Source organism: Molossus molossus, unplaced genomic scaffold (assembly GCF_014108415.1).
Source record: "Molossus molossus isolate mMolMol1 unplaced genomic scaffold, mMolMol1.p scaffold_m16_p_8, whole genome shotgun sequence".
Classification (NCBI taxonomy): domain Eukaryota; kingdom Metazoa; phylum Chordata; class Mammalia; order Chiroptera; family Molossidae; genus Molossus; species Molossus molossus.
In genome coordinates this window covers 112,624,493-112,641,973 of record NW_023425402.1, presented here as the reverse complement: position 1 = coordinate 112,641,973, position 17,481 = coordinate 112,624,493, and the positions used below count along the sequence as shown (strand labels likewise).

The window sequence follows — 17,481 nt, the reverse complement described above, 5'->3', positions numbered from 1 at the left end:
CTCGTACCCAGAGTCTGGGTCCTGGAGACAAAGGAACCCTGACCCTGAACCTCACTTCAAGCACTGAGCTCCGGCAGCCTCGGCTTGGAGACAGCTGCTCACCCAGGGGGCTTGCAAGGCCCACTCCTTCCACGTCTGAAACGCGGCCACTGGCCTGGTCCTTTTCTGAGGGGCACCTCGCTCACAGCAAATAGTCCTGGAAAGGTAGCACGCAAGGCAGACACCCAGACACCCCCAGTCACCTCACTGCAGCGAATGCAGCAGGACAGCCCCTGCCAGCCCCCTGGGGGGCAGCCCTGTGAGGCGGGACAGCCACAGCCCAGCCTGGCGGGTACAGACCGCAGGCCTGAGGACGGAGAGCGCAGGGTGCTCTCGGAGGGACTCACTTTGGAGGAGGGAACAGAGGCACTTGGAGAACTTTATTTATAAGGACCTCAGGGAAGCACAGAATTGATCAGAAGAATGGTTTGAGCCAGAGAAACGGAAGTGGCATTTCTCAACGAGGATCTAGTTTCTGACGTGAAGAGAAGGATGCATGGGTGTGAAAGGCCGAGCCCAGCCCAGCTCCGAGGTCGCCCACGGGGGAGCAGGGCACAGGGCCAGGAGGGAGGAGGATGGTCCCCAGACGAGGGCTCCGGGGGAACTTGCAGTCAGGGAGGAGCAGAGACAGCAGAGAGGTGGGGAACTCACCAGGCACCAGGACAGTGGCCTCGGTGGAGAGGGAACAAAGGCAGAAACTCCGCCATGAGGGTGGAGCCTGGGTGGGGAAGTGCTCCCGCCATGTAGGAAGAGAAGCCAGGACCAGAGGTGACGACAAGGACACTGGCCCGGGAAGGCGGACGCCCAGCTCTTAGCAGCCATTCCAGCAGCAGAGAGCAGACAGCGGAGGAGAGAAATGTGTGGACGTGAAGAATAAAGATTCTAAGACTTTCCAAGAGAAAAAGTCACCAGGACAGGAACAGAGTCAACCAGCACTTAACAGTGTCAGCAGCTAAAACACACGAGGACGGGGCACGGCCGAGATGGGGTGGGCTGCTGCCCCTCCGCCCCCCGCCTGACTCCTGACTCCAGATCGGGACAAGCTTTCGAAGCCGCTGCGCCCTCACCCTGATTTCGTGTCCTGAGGCACCGTGCAGACCACAGCCTGGGGAGGAGCCCTGGCAGAGGAGCAGGTCTGAGTGAGGACAGAGCTCAGACGGAGGTTGTGTGACCCGGGGCTGCGGGCAGACCAGCAGGGGGGTGGCCTTGTGCGGAGCTGCACCCTGAGCTCCGGGCTCAGACCTGAGCTTATGTGCAGGGCAGACTCAGTGAAGCTGAACAGCACAGCCACTGGGAGCCCCGCTGGCCGCCTGCCGGCCTGCACAGGCTCCAACGCGCAGGGACCCCTGAAGCACCCGCACCCCGGGCACAGCCCAAGAGGGCCAAGCCCAGGGGCGGGGCTGCAGACCCCGCATGAGCCTCAGGGGAACCGGAGAGAACCAGGCCAGCACACGTGATCACCTCCCACGAGAGCGAGCAGAAACACACGGACCCATTGTAAGGAGAAACGTCAACACTCAGGCCCAGAAGTGACAGGGAGGACAGTTTGTGAGAAGGACTTGAAGACGGCTGTGAATATGTCCAAGGGTTCAAAGGAAACCAAGGAGACAGGGAAGAAAGAAATGGGATTTCTGAACAGCTCAGGAACAGTATCTGAAGCGACATCTCCATGGCTGGGTCAGTGGCAGACGGAGGAGGCGGAAGAAGACTCACTGACCTGGGACAGAGCAGAGAGAGGGGCTCGGAGACCACCCTGGCGCCTGAGGACACTGAGCTGCAAACCGTACCTGTACCTGACTGAAGGCCCAGAGGGAGAGGTGAGAGAGAGAGACAACGTTGCCACTGACACGGACTGAGGGGCACGGCTGCGAACCGGGGCGCACAGAGCACCTCGCAGACCGTTGTTCAAGGGGAGCAACAGTGAGAAGGACACTGTCAGCCCGCAAGAAACAACACAAGCTAGAGACCATGTGTGACAGGTTTGAAGTGCTAAACAAAAAACACCTAAAATTCTATACCCAGCAAAAGTGTACTTCTGAAATAAAGATATTTTAGGGAAAAAACTCGAAAATAAAATGAGCACCACAAGAGCCCTGGCTGGTTTGATTCCTGGTAAGGGCACGTATGTGGGTTGCAGGTTCGATCCCGGGTCAGGGTCATGTGGGACACAACCAATCGATGTGTCTCTCTTGCTCCCTTCCAGTCTCTCTAAAAATCAATGGAATAATATCTTCAGGTGATGACGAAACAAAATAAAAAAGAAATTCACCAAGTCCTGCGTCTTTATTGCCATGTTCTTACAGGTAAGAAAGTCGTCTGGGTCATGACAGACTTAGAGATGAAAAAGGGCTGGGGCCCAGTCCGGGTGGCTCAGTGGTTCAGGGTCAACCCTGCACCAAGAGGTCCCGGTTCAATTCCTGGTCAGGGCACATGCCCAGGTTGTGGGCCCGATCCCCGGGGGGGGGGTGTGCAGGAGGCGGCCACTCGATGTTCTCACTCACTGATGTTTCTCTCTCTCCCCCTCTCCCTTCCTCTCTCTCTAAAATCAATAAAGAAAAAATAAATTTTTAAGACAAGAGGCTGTTTAAAGTAAGGGTTGGAAAACGCCAGTCCCTGGGCCAGATCTGGCGTTTCCACGGTCTGAGAGCTGATGCTTCCCACGTTATTTCCAATGACTGACAGTCAGCGAAGGCAGGCTCCCGTGACCCAGGAGGGGCGCAGAGTGGACTCTGACGTGGGCATGGACGCGGTGGAGCTCGGCTGGCCCACGGCGCGGCACCGACACTGTCGACCGCAGCAGGTTCAGTGCGGGTCACAGCGACTGGGGCACCTCTGGGCCTCAGCGTTCACTGCCCGCCCTGCACAGAGCAGCTTTCCAACCCCGTCGGCAGTGAAGATGAGAATCCCGTATGGGGTTTAAAACACATGCATAATTTCAGAAAGTTATATACGACATGTTTCATTTATCTGACAGTTTCAAAATGACCGAAACATAGAGATGGAGGACAGATCAGTGTCCGTGGGTCAGGGACAGAAGGCAGGACACACAGAGGCAGCACGAGGGAGCGTCTGAGGTGAGGCCCAGGTCTGCGTCCCGACACGGGCAAAACGGCAGAGCTACGAGGAGGGCGGTGAAGAGTGAGCACGGTCACGGCCTGCGGTCCAGGTAGCAGGACGGCCTCACTGAGCTTGTCTCACAGGGCCCTCTCTGGGGGCCGGGAGGTGTCCGTGGGACTCAGTGTGTTACTGCTGCGATCTGTTACTTCACAATAAAAAAGGTTTAAAACTATATAGAGGACATAGACCAACAACGGCTGAAACCTTGAAGTGACAGAAGAGCCCTGCCGTGGGCTCCACGTCACACACGCAAACACTGCGCAGGCAGCTGGGATGGCTCAGATGAATATTATAGACCCTAGAGCAACCGCTATAAAACAATAGGCAAATCTAGCAATTCCAAAGAAAATATAAAACAAAATAAAAATTACTCACTTCATCCAAAAGAAGTCAGAAAAGGAGTAACTAAGTGGGGAAAAAAACCACAGCCGAGAGCAACATGGAGACTCGAACCCAATCATGGCAATGATTGCATTAAACGTAAAAGGTCTAAACATTCCATTAAAAGACAGAGACCGTCAGACAATATGCTGCTTAAAAGAGGTGCACTTTGCATATAAGTACATAGGTTTAAAGTGAAAGCACAGAACGAGGCTACACCGTGCAACACTGATCAAGCCTGGAGGGCACACATCACATCACAGAGCCATCGTCACGTCAAGAGCATTACCCGGTTTTTAAAAAAGGGAAATCTCATAGTGTTAAAAGGGTCCATTCATTAATAAACATAACAATCCTCAATATATCTGCACCTAACAGAGCCTCTAATAGAGCTGAAGCAAAAACGAACAAAACAGGATGTATAAGTAAAAACATCTACAATAGCATCTGAAGATGTCAACACTCTTTTCTCAAGAACTAAGAACAGATACTGGTAGCAGACGGACATTTCTGGGACGCTCCGCTCCGCAACTGCAGAGCACACGCCATTCCCCAGTGCACGAGGCACAGGCTGAGCTCAGAGGGAACACAGAGCATGCCGCACTGTTGTCACCATAAATACACCAGCAACAGCAGCATTTTATTTTCACATCCTAATAATGTAAACTTCCCGTCGAAAACCAAAAAGCTGAAAAATAAAAATGAAAGGTAAAAATCATTTATGAAGACAAATTCAATTAGAGCATTTTTTCCTGTTATCACGATTATCTAATGAAGTTATCTATATGACTGCAAGTGGATTACCAAAGTATGACGTTTAGGTTAGTCAAGTTTATGTATTTTAGCCTCGTTTAATAAAATACAGGTGACCCTTGAACACGAGTGTGAACTTCGGGGATCCACGGACATTTCGGTAGGGGACCCGTGCAGGGATCTGAGGACGTGGAGGGCCAACAGCAGCTGCCTGTGAATTTCAGACTCAGTCTGGGGATGATGCCCCTGACCCTGCATGGTTTTGTTCAAGGGTCAACTGTATTCTAAAAGCAATTCCAGGCAAATATTATTCTATAATGTACATTTTTTTCAAGATGAAAATATCTTTTTTAATCATTAGTCAATGTATAATCATTCATGTTCAGAAAGAATATGGGCAGAGAGCCATATAAGGAGAAAATTAAATAATATTTGTTCCCAAAGTTTAATACATAGGCTCTTTTGTTTCTGTTTCCTTTATTTTTTAATCCTCACCCAAGGATATGTTTTTCATTAATTTTTTTCAGATAGAGTGGGAAGAAGGGAGAAAGAGAGAGAGCAAAACATCGATGTGAGAGAGACACATCAATTGACTGACTCCCCCATGACCCCAACCAGGACTGGGATTGAACCCACAACCGAGTTGTGTGCCCTTGACCAGGAATTGAACCCATGATCCTTCAGTCTTCGGGCTGATGCTCTAACCACTTAAGCAAACTGGCCAGGTCATGGTCCTGTTTTTGTTTTAAATATGATTACCCTTGGTATGGGGAGGAGAATGAGATTTTTTTTAAGAGAGAGAGATAGAAACATCAATGTGTGAGAGAAACATCCATCGGCTGCCTCCTGCACGCCCCCTACTGGGAATCGAGTCACACCCAGGCCTGTGCCCTGACTGGAAATCGAACCAGGACCTCTCAGTCCAGGGACGATGCTTCATCCACTGACCACGCCAGCCTGGCTGTTTCTGTTTTTAAATCAGCTTCTTCCTCATCACTTCTCCCGTCAGACAGGACATTGCGGTCGGCCTGTCTGAGCGACACAGATCACCACGTGCATTGACCACCAGTGGACGACAGGAGGAAATGCTCTTTCCTCTCCAAACTGTTCCTCAGAGCGCGTCAGGGGCCGGAGGGACTTCCTGTCGGGTTAAAGGCCGTCCCCAGCCAGCTCTGGCCTCTGATGCCCCCCCCGCCCCGCCCTCTCGCTGCACAATGGACAGAGGTGGGGACACGGGACTTCATGACAAACCCCTAGAGGGAAATCCTGCTCATATTTTAGAAGCTGACGCGCTCGGTTCTACCGCATCCTTTTGTGGACCCTCAGAGGGAGCCAAGCAGACACTGTGTCGTCACGGACACCCTGCACTTCCTCAGGAGGGACAGCGATTTCAGTCCGGAACAACCAAGTCCTCTCAAGGTATAAAAATACGACCTTTTACAGAAACAAGGCTCTTGTTCAGTGAGCGCTGACCAGCGGCTGGCTGGCTGGTCGCAGATGCCGTGGCCGTCACCCGCCTGCACAGGCGCCAGTGGGCCTCTCCACGACACTGGCCGAGGACACGCCTGCCGGGGCGCACCTGTGTCCTCCTCCGCCCGCGTCCGAGCCCACCTGCGTCCTCGGGACTCACCGTGACCACCCGCCAGCAGCAGCGAGTAGACGCGCTGCCGCACCGGGCGGTAGGCGAAGGCCTGGCTGGGCAGCGCCTGGTCCAGCGCGTCCTCCAAGGTGTTGCTGCACTCGATCTCCCCGTTGGCCATGATGTTGTACACCAGGTAGCTCTCCGCCTGCACGTGACGGGCTCTAGCAACCTGCTCGGAATGGAGACAACGGATTTCTCTTCGCAAAGAGCCACCTCCACACAGCAAGCGTCGGCCCCTTTAAGTCACACACCCGTGCTTCAAGGGACACAGCAAGGAGTAACTGTCCCCAACTCAGCTGGCATGTCTCCTGCCCTCTGGGCTTCCAGCTGAGAGGTTCCTGCTGTTCCCTGTCCTCCAGCCCGAGCGCCCCGAGACTCGCTGACTGCACAGCAGGTCCTCTGCCCACCGGAGAGCAAGGCCTGCTGGGACTGCCAGACCCACCCCTCCCCACGCTGGGCAACCCCAGGTCCACACCTGTGCACAGCCGCCACGCTCTTGCCGCTGGGAGCCAGGCCCCTTCCAATGCTCCCCAGTCACAGTGCCCCCAGGCTGCCCCCCCACCCCCACCGGCCCCTGCTCCACAAGCCTCCACTGCACCAGCCCCTCCCTCGAGGGCTCACCTCAAGCATCACCCTCCCCAGAACCTCTGCTCCCCTCCTCTTGGGGCCTGACTCACTGAACCGCCAGCTCCCTGGGAGGAGAAATGCTCATTCACCCTGTGCTCAGCACTTCCCAAGTGACAATGCGTCCTGGGCACACGCCCGTCTGCCTTGCTGTGCCTGGGCACGGGGCAGGTGGAGAGAGGTACAGTCGTCCCTGGCCACTTCGCCCTCTGACGTTCATGGCTTCACTCTATCTCGGTTTTTTCAAACATATTCATTAAAAAGTCAAGCGAGACAGTAAAATGATACAGCACGCGCTTGGTTGTCTGAGTCAGTTATACACCCTGTATTAAAATTACAATTAAAATTACTGCACGTATGGACTATAGGCCTGTGTATTCAAGCACCCAGGGATCCTTCAACGCCAGGTGCAACCGCTCGAGTCTGGAACAATTAACCGCAATAAACGAGGACGACTGTACAATGTGAATCACTTTCTCATTACGTAAGAATTTAAAACCAGAAAGGCTATAATAACCTACATACAGGTTCTGTTTTCCTGTGAAGAACATTCTTATTACCATAGGAATAAATTCATCTACATCACTACTCTGCATTTAAATCCAAACAGCCTACAGCTAACGGCATTTAAAGTGTGGCATCAAGATAACTTGGAATGTTAGAAACTCTGACTCAGACTCATTATTCACACACACGTTACGTGGATTCATTATGCAGATTTGAGTCTTAATCTCTTCATTCTTCACGCTCTTCATATATAAAACACGTTTAATGAAGGTGCCAACCTCACAAAACTGCTGTGAGGACTACGAGAGGTGACACCTGCAACCACGTGGCCGGCACACCGGGCGTGCTCAGTGACTGGTGACTGTCACAGGCACACAGACCACAAGGAGCCACTACTCAGCACCGACTGGTCGAGGGTCAGAAGTGGTCTCCCTCCACACCCCCAGACCCAGGCTGTGAGAGACGTCAGGGGTGCGTCGCAGCCTGAGGAACAGCGTGTAGGCCACACCCCTGTGCACCGTTCCTGATCCTTCCCCTTGAGACAAGCTGGTGCTCTGACAAACGTGCCCACAAAGCTGCACACACCCCACTGAGAACCCTGATCTCTGGCAACTCCCAGCCTAGGCTGCTGGAAGCACACGGCAGCCCCACCAAGGTGGGAGCCCGACTCCCACCTCCTCCGGGAGCTTCTCTCTGCGCCCTAACCCACCGTGACCTCCCCTCCAAATTCCAGAGCTCTCCTGTGTAACAGTCACGGGGAAGCATCAAATATGGTTACTGCGGGAGTTCCCGTGGCCACGTCACACTTCCTAACTAAACTCCAGGGGTCCCCTCTGTGTCCCCACCGTGCCTTAACCCCTGCAGGTAGTCAACCTTCACCGACGAGCCCCTTGATGGATGTGTTTCCAGCCAGGGCGTTAGATGTGGGTGGTGCATCCACCTACCTCTAAGATTTCAGGGTCTGAAACCAGGGCTACTTGCTGCTTAAGCTCAGGCTCCATACTCGTGGGGTCTTCTTGCCTGGACTCGGGGTCTGCACACATGGGGCTTTCTTGCTTCGATTCAAGATCTGTACACAGGACATCTTGCTCAGATTCAGGGTTTGAACCCACGGGAACGTCTGGCTTGGGCTCAGGGTCTGAACTCTCGGATGCCCCCTGGCTGTCCAAAGGGGCTATCACTTTGGCTTTCTGGGAAATCCATGGAGATGTCTGTCCTGGCAAAAGGTACGATGTCATCCCCTTATAAAAAAGGGCTTTGTTTGGTCCTAAAGGTAACATCTCTTCTAGCTTTTTCTCCCCTTGATGTAAGCGGAGGACTTTGGATATGTGGTCGGCGACGGCTAGGATGACGCTGCCGTTCCTGCCGCAGTTCTCCCGCGCGGAGGTGTAGGCAGACAGGCACTGGTACCGGAAGGTCTCGAACAGGCCCTCCGGGACCACGTCGGTGCCCAGCAGGCAGGCCAGGAGAGGCAGGTCCGCCAGGCGCAGGCCCAGGCTCTCGCACAGCTTCTCTCGGCAGAGCATGGTGGTGCTGAGGCTGTCCAGGCAGAGCTCGCTGATGGAGAAGTAGGGGCAGGTGTCGTAGACCAGGTAGTCCGTGTCCTCCCCGAGGATGCCCAGGCAGTGGTGCTGGAGGCCGTAAGCCGCCACCTCATAGTCGGCCTCCTGCAGGGAGCACAGCGTCTCCTGACCCAGGGCCTTCAGAGCGAACCGCGTGAATATGGCCAGCCCCGAGGGGATGAAGAACATGTTTCTGCCGGGCTGCTCCCTGTGCGACTTGATGTGGTGGAAGATCCTGGCGACCTCCCTGCTGTTCCTGAGCCTGCGCTTCACCCACACGTCCCGCTTGTGCCGCTCCACCATGCCGTCGAAGAAGAAGACCAGCTGGATGCCCGCGGCCGTGAACACCCTCACGAAATTGCGCAGGACAGAGAAGTACTCCTTCCACTGGCCGCCGCAGACCCAGGAGTCTGGGGTGTACCAGTACCTGAGGCAGCACATGGCGTCGACCACGACCGTGGGGGTGCTTCCGGGGCACTTGCTTCGGTGCTGCTCCGCCAGCTCTTTGAAACTCACCACGGTGCATATGTGGGGGCAGCTGCTCCCCACAAAGCCCTGCAAGCCTCGCACACCCATGGCTGAGCGGCCGCAGGGACCTGCAAGGGAGGAGACCAGGCGTCAGGGCATCGGGCAGAGCAGCACAAGACCACGTGAGCGCTTGTCCCCTATAGGAGCCTGGTTTCTGTGGAGACACGGGAGGGGCCTGGCCGCAGTGCCAGTCACTCTCCAAGGACAACACATGCAGCACCTTCTAAGACGGTAACTAAGACTTTACTCAAGAGATTTCTCAGTTGAGTTCAAAACAGGGTCAGTTTTCAAATAGGTCATATTCCCCATCTAGGAACCCAAATGAAGTTAACTTTGAAAACCTAAAACATAAACTGATATTTCTCAAAATAATGTTGTTGAGTGAAAAAGCCAGGTAACCCCCCCCCCCCAAAAAAAGCACACACTGTATGACCCATTTATATAAAACTAGTTCATCAGAGCCGAGCTCATCTGTAGTGACAAAGAGCACAGCAGGGTCGTGGGGGGCAGGAGGGAGGGCAGGGTCGTGGGGGGGCGGGGGGCAGGACTCAGAGGGGACACTTCTGGAGATGGGCCCACCCATAACCTCGACTGTGGGGGGGACGGGGGGGCAGGGTCGTGGGGGGACGGGGGGCAGGACTCAGAGGGGACACTTCTGGAGATGGACCCATAACCTCGACTGTGGCGCCGGTATCAGGGTGAGCACGTGGCAGCCGTGAACTCTGAGCATATGCAGTTCCTGTATGTCAGCTACACCCCAGTGCAGGTCAAAGCCCAGCCGACCCCTGAACAGTGCAGTCCACATGTCAGTGGGGTCAGCCTTCTGCCTCACGGACCCCCACCTCTGGTCAAAACTGCGGGGCACAGATGCTCACGACAAGTTTCTGTGACACCCGAGATGCCGATGGCTCTCAGTGGAAAACGGTCCTCTCTCTTTTTTTTTTATCCTCACCTGAGGACATTTTTCCATTTTTTGTTCAGATAGAGTGGGAGGGAGAGAGGAACAGAGAGCACACGAGACATCAATGTGAAAGGGACACATCGCGTAGCTGCCTCCCGCCAGACCCCAACCAGGCCCGGGGATGAACCACAACCGAGGTACGTGCCCTTGACCAGAATCGAACCTGCGACTCATTGGTCCGTGGGCCGACGCTCTAACCGCTGAGCCAAACCAGCCAGGGCGAAAACTGCCCTTTCTAAAATGTAAGCACATACAAGGTAGTTCAGAGTTAGAATTCAAAATCTGAAAAAAAATGAACTAAGCAGAGCACTTTAAGATGTCCTTCCATAATAGAAAGTGTAATGTAAGACACTACCTGAGTAGGTGACAACGCCCACCGAGGTCAGGGGATCCCAGTGACCTATTTCACCTTACGGCCTGTTCTTCTCACTTGATTCTAAGAGTCATCGGGACTCAGTGCCCTTCGATAAAACAAAACAAGAACCCCCGCGAGGCAGACCCAGCACAGAATGCACAGGCCCTGGCAGGCTCCAGCCAGCGCGGCCGCCGGTGCTGAGGCCCGTCTGCAGCAGCAGCCTCCTCGGCCCTGGGCTCACACCTCCAGACCCGCACACTCCACACAGAGGCTCCAGTCTCCACGACGACCGGACAGGCAGACATCTGTCACTGTCACTGTCACACATGAAATTGCAAACGAAGTGCCAGGCTGAGAAAAGGCCCAGGCACAGGGCGACTGCTTAGGGACCAACCGCTGTCAACAGACGCTGACTCCACTAGAATTTGAAGTTATCTGTTTAATAGCCATTAAGTGAAAAATATATAAAAACTGAGTGGATGCCTGGCTGGTGTGGCTCAGTGGTGGAGCGTCTGTCAACCCTGCACCAAGAGGTCGCCGGTTCAATTCCCGGTCAGGGCACATGCCCAGGTTGGGGGCCCCATCCCCAGTGGGGGGCGTGTAGGAGGCGGCCAGTGGATGTTTCTGTCTCTCTCCCTCTCTAAAGTCAATAAAGAAAAAGAAATTTCTTTTAATTGAGTGGACATAAGCAACACACATTTATGTTGAAATTTAGAGAACTCTTGCTCATTGGCTAACATGACGGACACACACACCCACACCACCGCAGAGCTCTGTCTAGATAGCATGCGTTTCTCCTAGGAACATTATCAAAACGTGAGACCAAAGCAGACTGGACTTTAAGCATGATTATCTCAGCTGTAAGGTGGTAGTTTGGACCTCCGGGCGTGGGCCCTACGTCTAGGACCGTCACAGCGTCTTCCTGAGCAGAGGGGTTTTCTCTGACATCCCAACGGCAGGCAGGTGCAGGTCTGGGAAGGGCGTCTAAGGACAAGGGTGGTCACAATCTCCAACTTCTCAAAGCCCAGGCCACTTCTCTATGCCTGGCTCTGGGGAAGCAGGCTTCGAGGTGGTTGACAATGAGCAAAGCAAAGGTTACTGTTACAAACGGTGTGACTCAGTTTCCATTCTCTTACCAGGCCCCAGGCTGGGTGCTGCCCCCTCCCCCACGTCCACCAGCAGCCAGTGGGAGCCCACAGATGCTGCCTTCACCCCAGCTCCCGCGGGCCAGCCCCATGCGTGCGGCAGCCTCCCTCACCAACCAGAGGACTTTTGTCTCAAGCATTTTCCTACTCAAACTGCAGTGACAACACTGATGTCCCGAACACCCTCCCCTTTATTTTACAAGAAGTCAGATTCAGCTCCGCTTTGATTTCATTCAAATGTTTTCCTCCTCTTATCCCAGTAATGAAAAGCCCACTCTTTTCCTGGCTTTCACACGCCCATCTCCCAGTCTGAATCACAAACTACCTCAGGGTGTCAGCGTGCACTGTGCTCCTCTGAGGGGTCTGCGAAGAAGCTCAGACCCGCAGAGATCGGGGAACCTGTGGTGGCAGAGGGTCCTTCCATTTTCAGCCCAACATGCTGCACACCCACCACCCCGACCAACACAGGCCGGTGGTGGGAAACATCTGTGGCCCTGGCCGCTTCCTGCATGCCCCCGACTGGGGATTTAACCCACAAGCGGGGCATGTGCTCTGACCGGGAATGGAACCAGCCACCTTTTGGTGCATGGGTCGACACTCAACCACTGAGCCACACTGGCCGAGCTCTATCTTTAGGTAGTTTTAAAGATGATTCCAGCCCAGCCGGTGTGGCTCAGTGGACTGAGCAACATCGCATGGACTGAGAGGCCCCGGTTCCACTCCTGGTCAGGGAGCAGGCCAGGGTTGCAGGTTCCACCTCCAGTAGGGCGCGTGCAGGAGGCAGTCGATTGGTTTCTCTCTCACATCACGGTTTCTCTCTCTCCCTTCCTCTCTCTAAAAAAAATCAATAAAAACATTTAAAAATAAAATAAAACAAAGATGATTCCAAACATGTATATAATTTCATTTATCCTACCTGTAAACTATAAGAAAATCTTCATATTCTAGGAAGAAAACAGAAGTCACATCCCATTTGGTAGGGGTCTTGCTGCCCAAAACACAGCCTAGGAAATCAGTTCTACCCACGAGAGCTTCTCCAGGGCAGATGACGGCTATCACACCCGCACCCAGTGGCATTTGCCACGCAGGGGGATGGCGCACGCGTACACACACGCACGCACGCACACATGCGCGTGCACACACACGTGCGCAAGCGTGCCCGCAGCATTTGTAAGTGAACACGTGAAGGCACCAAAGGGCAGGTGTGTCGCGAGAGACCAGGAGTCGCCAGGTGCCTGACCCCGAGGGGCACAGGACAGTGCGGGAGCGGTGCCCTCCAGCAGCACCAGTGCAGGGAACTGCAAGGCCAGGCCACGGGCACACGGGGCGCGTGCCACCCCGGACGCGGCCTCACCTCCAGGAACGGCTTCGCTCTCCTTGCAGTGACCCATCCCAGGCCTGGTCACCAGCGAATGAGGACGTGCACAGGAGACAAGTCCCGGCCTGCCTCCGCAGGGACACATCAACCCTGCTGCCGACAGCAGGGGCGGGCACTGCAGGTCCAGAGCCACTCCAGACACCGGGACAGAGGACTCGGGGACACGGCCCATGTGCAGAGCAGCATCTGCGGACAACTGGGCCCCGTGGTTGCAGCCACCCTAAGACCTGGCCAGCATCCCAAAGTGTCAGAGCACCTCCCGTGCAGAGGGCGCCTGAAGAACTGGGCTTGACCAAAACAGGCTTTTCATGTTGGAGACAAAGCAGGTTAATGCCCTCGAGAGCGAAAAAACCATAAACTTGCTTTTATCTTTACCAAACAAATAAGTCTATCTCCACAAGACAAAACCTACGAACACCACATAACGCAACACCAGTGTCTGGGCTGACTGGGAGAGCACCCCGCGCGGGCAAGTGTGGGGGTCTGTCCAACAGGGGCCCTGGATGACAGGACGAGTGCACAGTGGTCTGGTTCTGTGCTTCGTTTCTGGGTCTTCGAGGGCCACACGCTGGCTGGGTCTCGGTCCTCTCAGCGAGGCCCCTCCTGGCTCGCGTGGGATGTCTGAAGCCTGCTTTCTTCTCTCCTCTCGCCCCACCAAAAAAAAAAGCGATTTATGGGGACCCCGTACACAGAAGGCTGAGAACAGGGACTGAGGGTTCCTAGAGGGTCCACCCCATGGCAGCGTGTGGACAACGGAGGACTCACGGACCCACAGGCACCCAGGAAGTAAATCAAGGGGAGCTGCCGCCTGGGTGGTCTCCACATGCCCAGGGCTGCCCCCAGGGCTCACCCCACTGCAGAGCTCCCCGGCAGCAGACTCCAGGCAGGCTCCTCTGGGCCCTTCTCCACAGGCCTCAACCTCAGGCTTCCTCGGGCAGTGCTAGGAGCCCTGCTGATCACACCCCTACATCTGATCGCACCCCTCAGCCTCTGCCCTGAGTCTCGCCCTTGCTCTGCCTGTTGGCTTAAACCCCCAGATGTTTCTGTTGTATTTGAAGTGGGGCCCCATCTCTCTCCCCTGTGGCAACAGTCTTGCATAAAGTGTTCCTTACTGTTCTCCGTGCCACAGGAGAAATGGGGAGCCTGCAGCTGCTGCGCCGCACCTCACTGTGCCTGGGTGTGCGTGTCCAGACGCAGGCGCCCTAGCGGGACCTCACAACAGTTTGGCTGTGACCACTAGTGCCAAGAACCAGAAAACTGGCGCGAGGCCTGCGCAGGTGCTGGCGGCACAGCCCTGTGCGCGGCGCCCCGGGAGGAAGCGTGGGTGCTGGGCAGTGCTGGCGAAAGGAAAGGTCAGGAATAAACCTCGCCCAGCTGACTCTGACCTCCACCTCCTTGCAGGGAAACCCTGAGCAGGCACTTTGTCCTCGAAGCTTCATTTTCTTATCTGCAAGACCGACCTCATAAATTGCTGAGATGTAACTTCATTTAGATTATAAATGTATTCATCAAACACTTCTCATCAGTGGCCTGAAGTTGAGTAAAATCTGCCCAGCACCCGTCTAAAATGTTAAATTATCTCAAAATCTAAAACAAAGCCATATAAATATTAATGACGGTTTACTATACTTGTGATTTTATAAGCTAGATTAACTTTTTAATATTGAAAATATATTTATTTGTAAAAATTTTTACTGATTAAGAGTAGCCATGGGCCCTGGCCGGTTTGGCTCAGTGGTTAGAGCGTCCGCCTGCGGCCCAGAGAGACCGGGGTTCGGTTCCCGCTAAGGGCATGTACCTCGGTTGCAGTTTGTCCCCAGTCCTGGTTGGGTCGTGTGGGTGGCAGCCACTTGATGTGTCCCTTTTCACATCAATGTCTCTCTCTCTCTCTCTCTCTTACTCTCTCTCCCTCCTGCTCTCTCTGAACAAAAAATGAAAAAATGTCCCTGGGAGAGGATAAAAAAGAAAAGTAGCCATGAAAAATAAAGTTGCCATGTTCTTTGCAGAAAATCATAGACAGGGAAAAAAAAAAAACTACTCATAATCTCATCTTCCAAAGATAAGGAGTACAATAAATAAATATTTTAGAGTATTTCTAGTCGTTTTATTTGCGAATTTTAAAAATTGGGACCATGCTTTTCTATAATCTGCGCAGTGCTGTAATCTGTCCTGACACGCACTCCCGAATCAGGGCGCTGACCTATCACAGTGCAATTTTATTTTCTTTGATGTTAGAGAAAGAGGAAGGGAGAGAGAGAGAGAGAGAAACGTCGATGAGAGAACATCCATTGGCCGCCTCCTGCATGCCCCCACTGGGGATCAGGCCCACAACCTGGGCATGTGCCCCGACTGGGAATTGAACCAGAAACCTCTTGGTGCAGTGTCGACGCTCAACCACTGAGCCACACCAGCCAGGCCCACAGTGCAATTTTAAGGGCGCTCCCCCGTCCCTTCCGTTGCATATTTAGGTTCTCCCTGTCCTGCAGGCCATAAGCAAGAACATGCCACACCCACACACACACATCTCTGAGGACACCTCTGACGTTTCCTTGGGATGAATCTCAGACGGGAAACTGCTGAGGCCAAGTGAAAGCACATCCTGGCAATGCCCCTCCAACAGGCCGTCCCTCCACAGCCGCGATGCACCACCAGTCAGCTCTCCCCACTGCACCAGGGCAGCTCCCTCTGACACAAATGCGGCTCCCTCGGTCAGCTAGGAGCTCTGCGCAGACACGGAGCCCTGAGAATGGCCACGGCCCTGCTGTCCAGCAGCTGACACTCCAGCAGGAACGTCCAACAGGCAACAAGCCTGGGCTCACTCAGGACAGAGCAGAGAGGGGCAGACACGTGCCTGGGACACGGCAGGAAGACCCAGCCAGGTCCAAGTCCCACGATGGCTCTCCTGAGTGGCCAACTGCAGGAGGGACACCTGGCAGACGGGAGTCCTGAAGGAAGAGTAGTAAGTCCACAAGGTGTCTTTTTTATTATGAAATGGATGTTTCTAAGATGCTTAAAACTTCTGTTCTATTAAGTAGTTTAACCTGCAACTTCATTTATAAGTGTGTTCCTCAAACATGGAAAATGGAAAAAATAACCGCAAATGCCAAGCATGGCCAGAGCCTCTGCTGCAAGGCGAGAAGTGAGCCCAGGCCGCAGAGGGCAGCACCAGGCAGCGGAGGGGCTGTGGGCCAGGCTCGTACCTTGTCTGCAGGAAAGTCACAGGACAGTCAAGCAAAAGCATTTTAGAAACGGCACCCTGCCTACCTCATAGAGGGGAGGCAGCAGTGGAGACAAATGGGGGGCTATTGTGGATGCTGGTTGTCCTGGCTGCCCAAAATCCCACACCCTCCCTCTTGGATCCCCAAGACGAGAGGGACACAGAACCCTATTTCCTACCACAAAACACTAAGGATGTAGAGAGAGTGTCTTCTGGTCTCCCAGACAAACCCAAGTGTGAGAGCCCCACTCCCACACGTGCTCAGTGAAGACGCGCCCAGAGTGCGCTGTGCTCCGGGCCCTGCGCAGCAGCTGTGGACACAGCAGGAGCAGGACTGCGTCCTAAGGTCTGGATCTCTGAGGAGGGCGCCAAGGCTCAGGATCATTCGGCAAAGAAGAAACATGGGTGTGTGTACATACATCAAAATGCATGAAACTGTACACTTAAAATGTTTCTTTGGCCCTGGCCAGTTTGGCTCAGCGGTTAGAGCGTCAGCCTATGGTCCCAAGAGACCTGGGTTCGGTTCCCGCTGAGGGTGCGTGCCTCGGTTGCAGTTTGTCCCCAGCCCTGGTTGGGTTGTGCGGGTGGCAACTACTCGATGTGTCCCTTTCACGTCGATTTTTCTCTCTCTCTCCCTCCCTCCCACTCTATCTGAATAGAATATCAAAAAATGTCCTTGGGTGAGGATAAAAAATAAAAATAAATAAATAAATAAAAATGTTTCTTTGGCCCCACTGGTGTAGCTCAGTGGCTGAGCATCAACTCATGCACCAAGTGGTCTCCAGTCAGGGCACGTGCCCAGGTTGCGGGCCTGATCCCCAGTGGGGGGCATGCAGGAGGCAGGTAATCGATGTTCTCTCTCATGGATGTTTCTATCTCTCTCTCCCTTCCTCTCTCTCTAAAACCAATAAAGAAAAAAGTTTTTTTTTCTTAACGTTTCTTTGTTCTATGACTTTCCTGCAAAGAACATGGCTACTTTTTACATCAGAAAGCCCCACAGCAGACGCCCCCTCCAGGCCCTGTGGCAGTGACCAGCTCTGCTCTGCGGGCACAGGCAGCGCCCGCAGTGTGCGCTGCGTGAGGCACCTGCCGAGGTCCCGCAGCAACCGCAGAGCTGGGGCGGCACCATCTGCCGCCAAAGCCTGTGCCCCTTCAGCAGGACACACCCCCACCTAACGCTGTGCATCTGAGTCCAGAGAGCTGTCCTTCCTGGAGGTTCTCCCAGTCCCTGGGGCCCTAACAGAATGATCAGGACCCCAGGGGCAGCCCAGA

General features: G+C 54.2%; 1 protein-coding gene across 3 annotated transcripts in view; it reads right to left on the bottom strand.

Moving 5' to 3' along the window:
* The window catches only part of FAM120B (family with sequence similarity 120B), a 45,430-nt gene that overhangs the window by 27,647 nt on the left and 302 nt on the right, over positions 1-17,481 (bottom strand). The window contains exons 1-3 of one of the 3 annotated variants that reach the window (XM_036248962.1): positions 9,053-9,166; positions 8,008-8,132; positions 5,921-6,101 (exon numbers count right to left, since the gene is read on the bottom strand). In XM_036248962.1, coding sequence (XP_036104855.1) covers positions 5,921-6,101; positions 8,008-8,106 — 280 coding nt within the window. In that variant the 5' untranslated portion in view covers positions 8,107-8,132; positions 9,053-9,166. Of the gene's footprint in view, positions 1-5,920; positions 6,102-8,007; positions 9,222-17,481 lie in introns of those variants that run through there. The other 2 variants (XM_036248960.1, XM_036248961.1) reach the window with 2 other exon arrangements.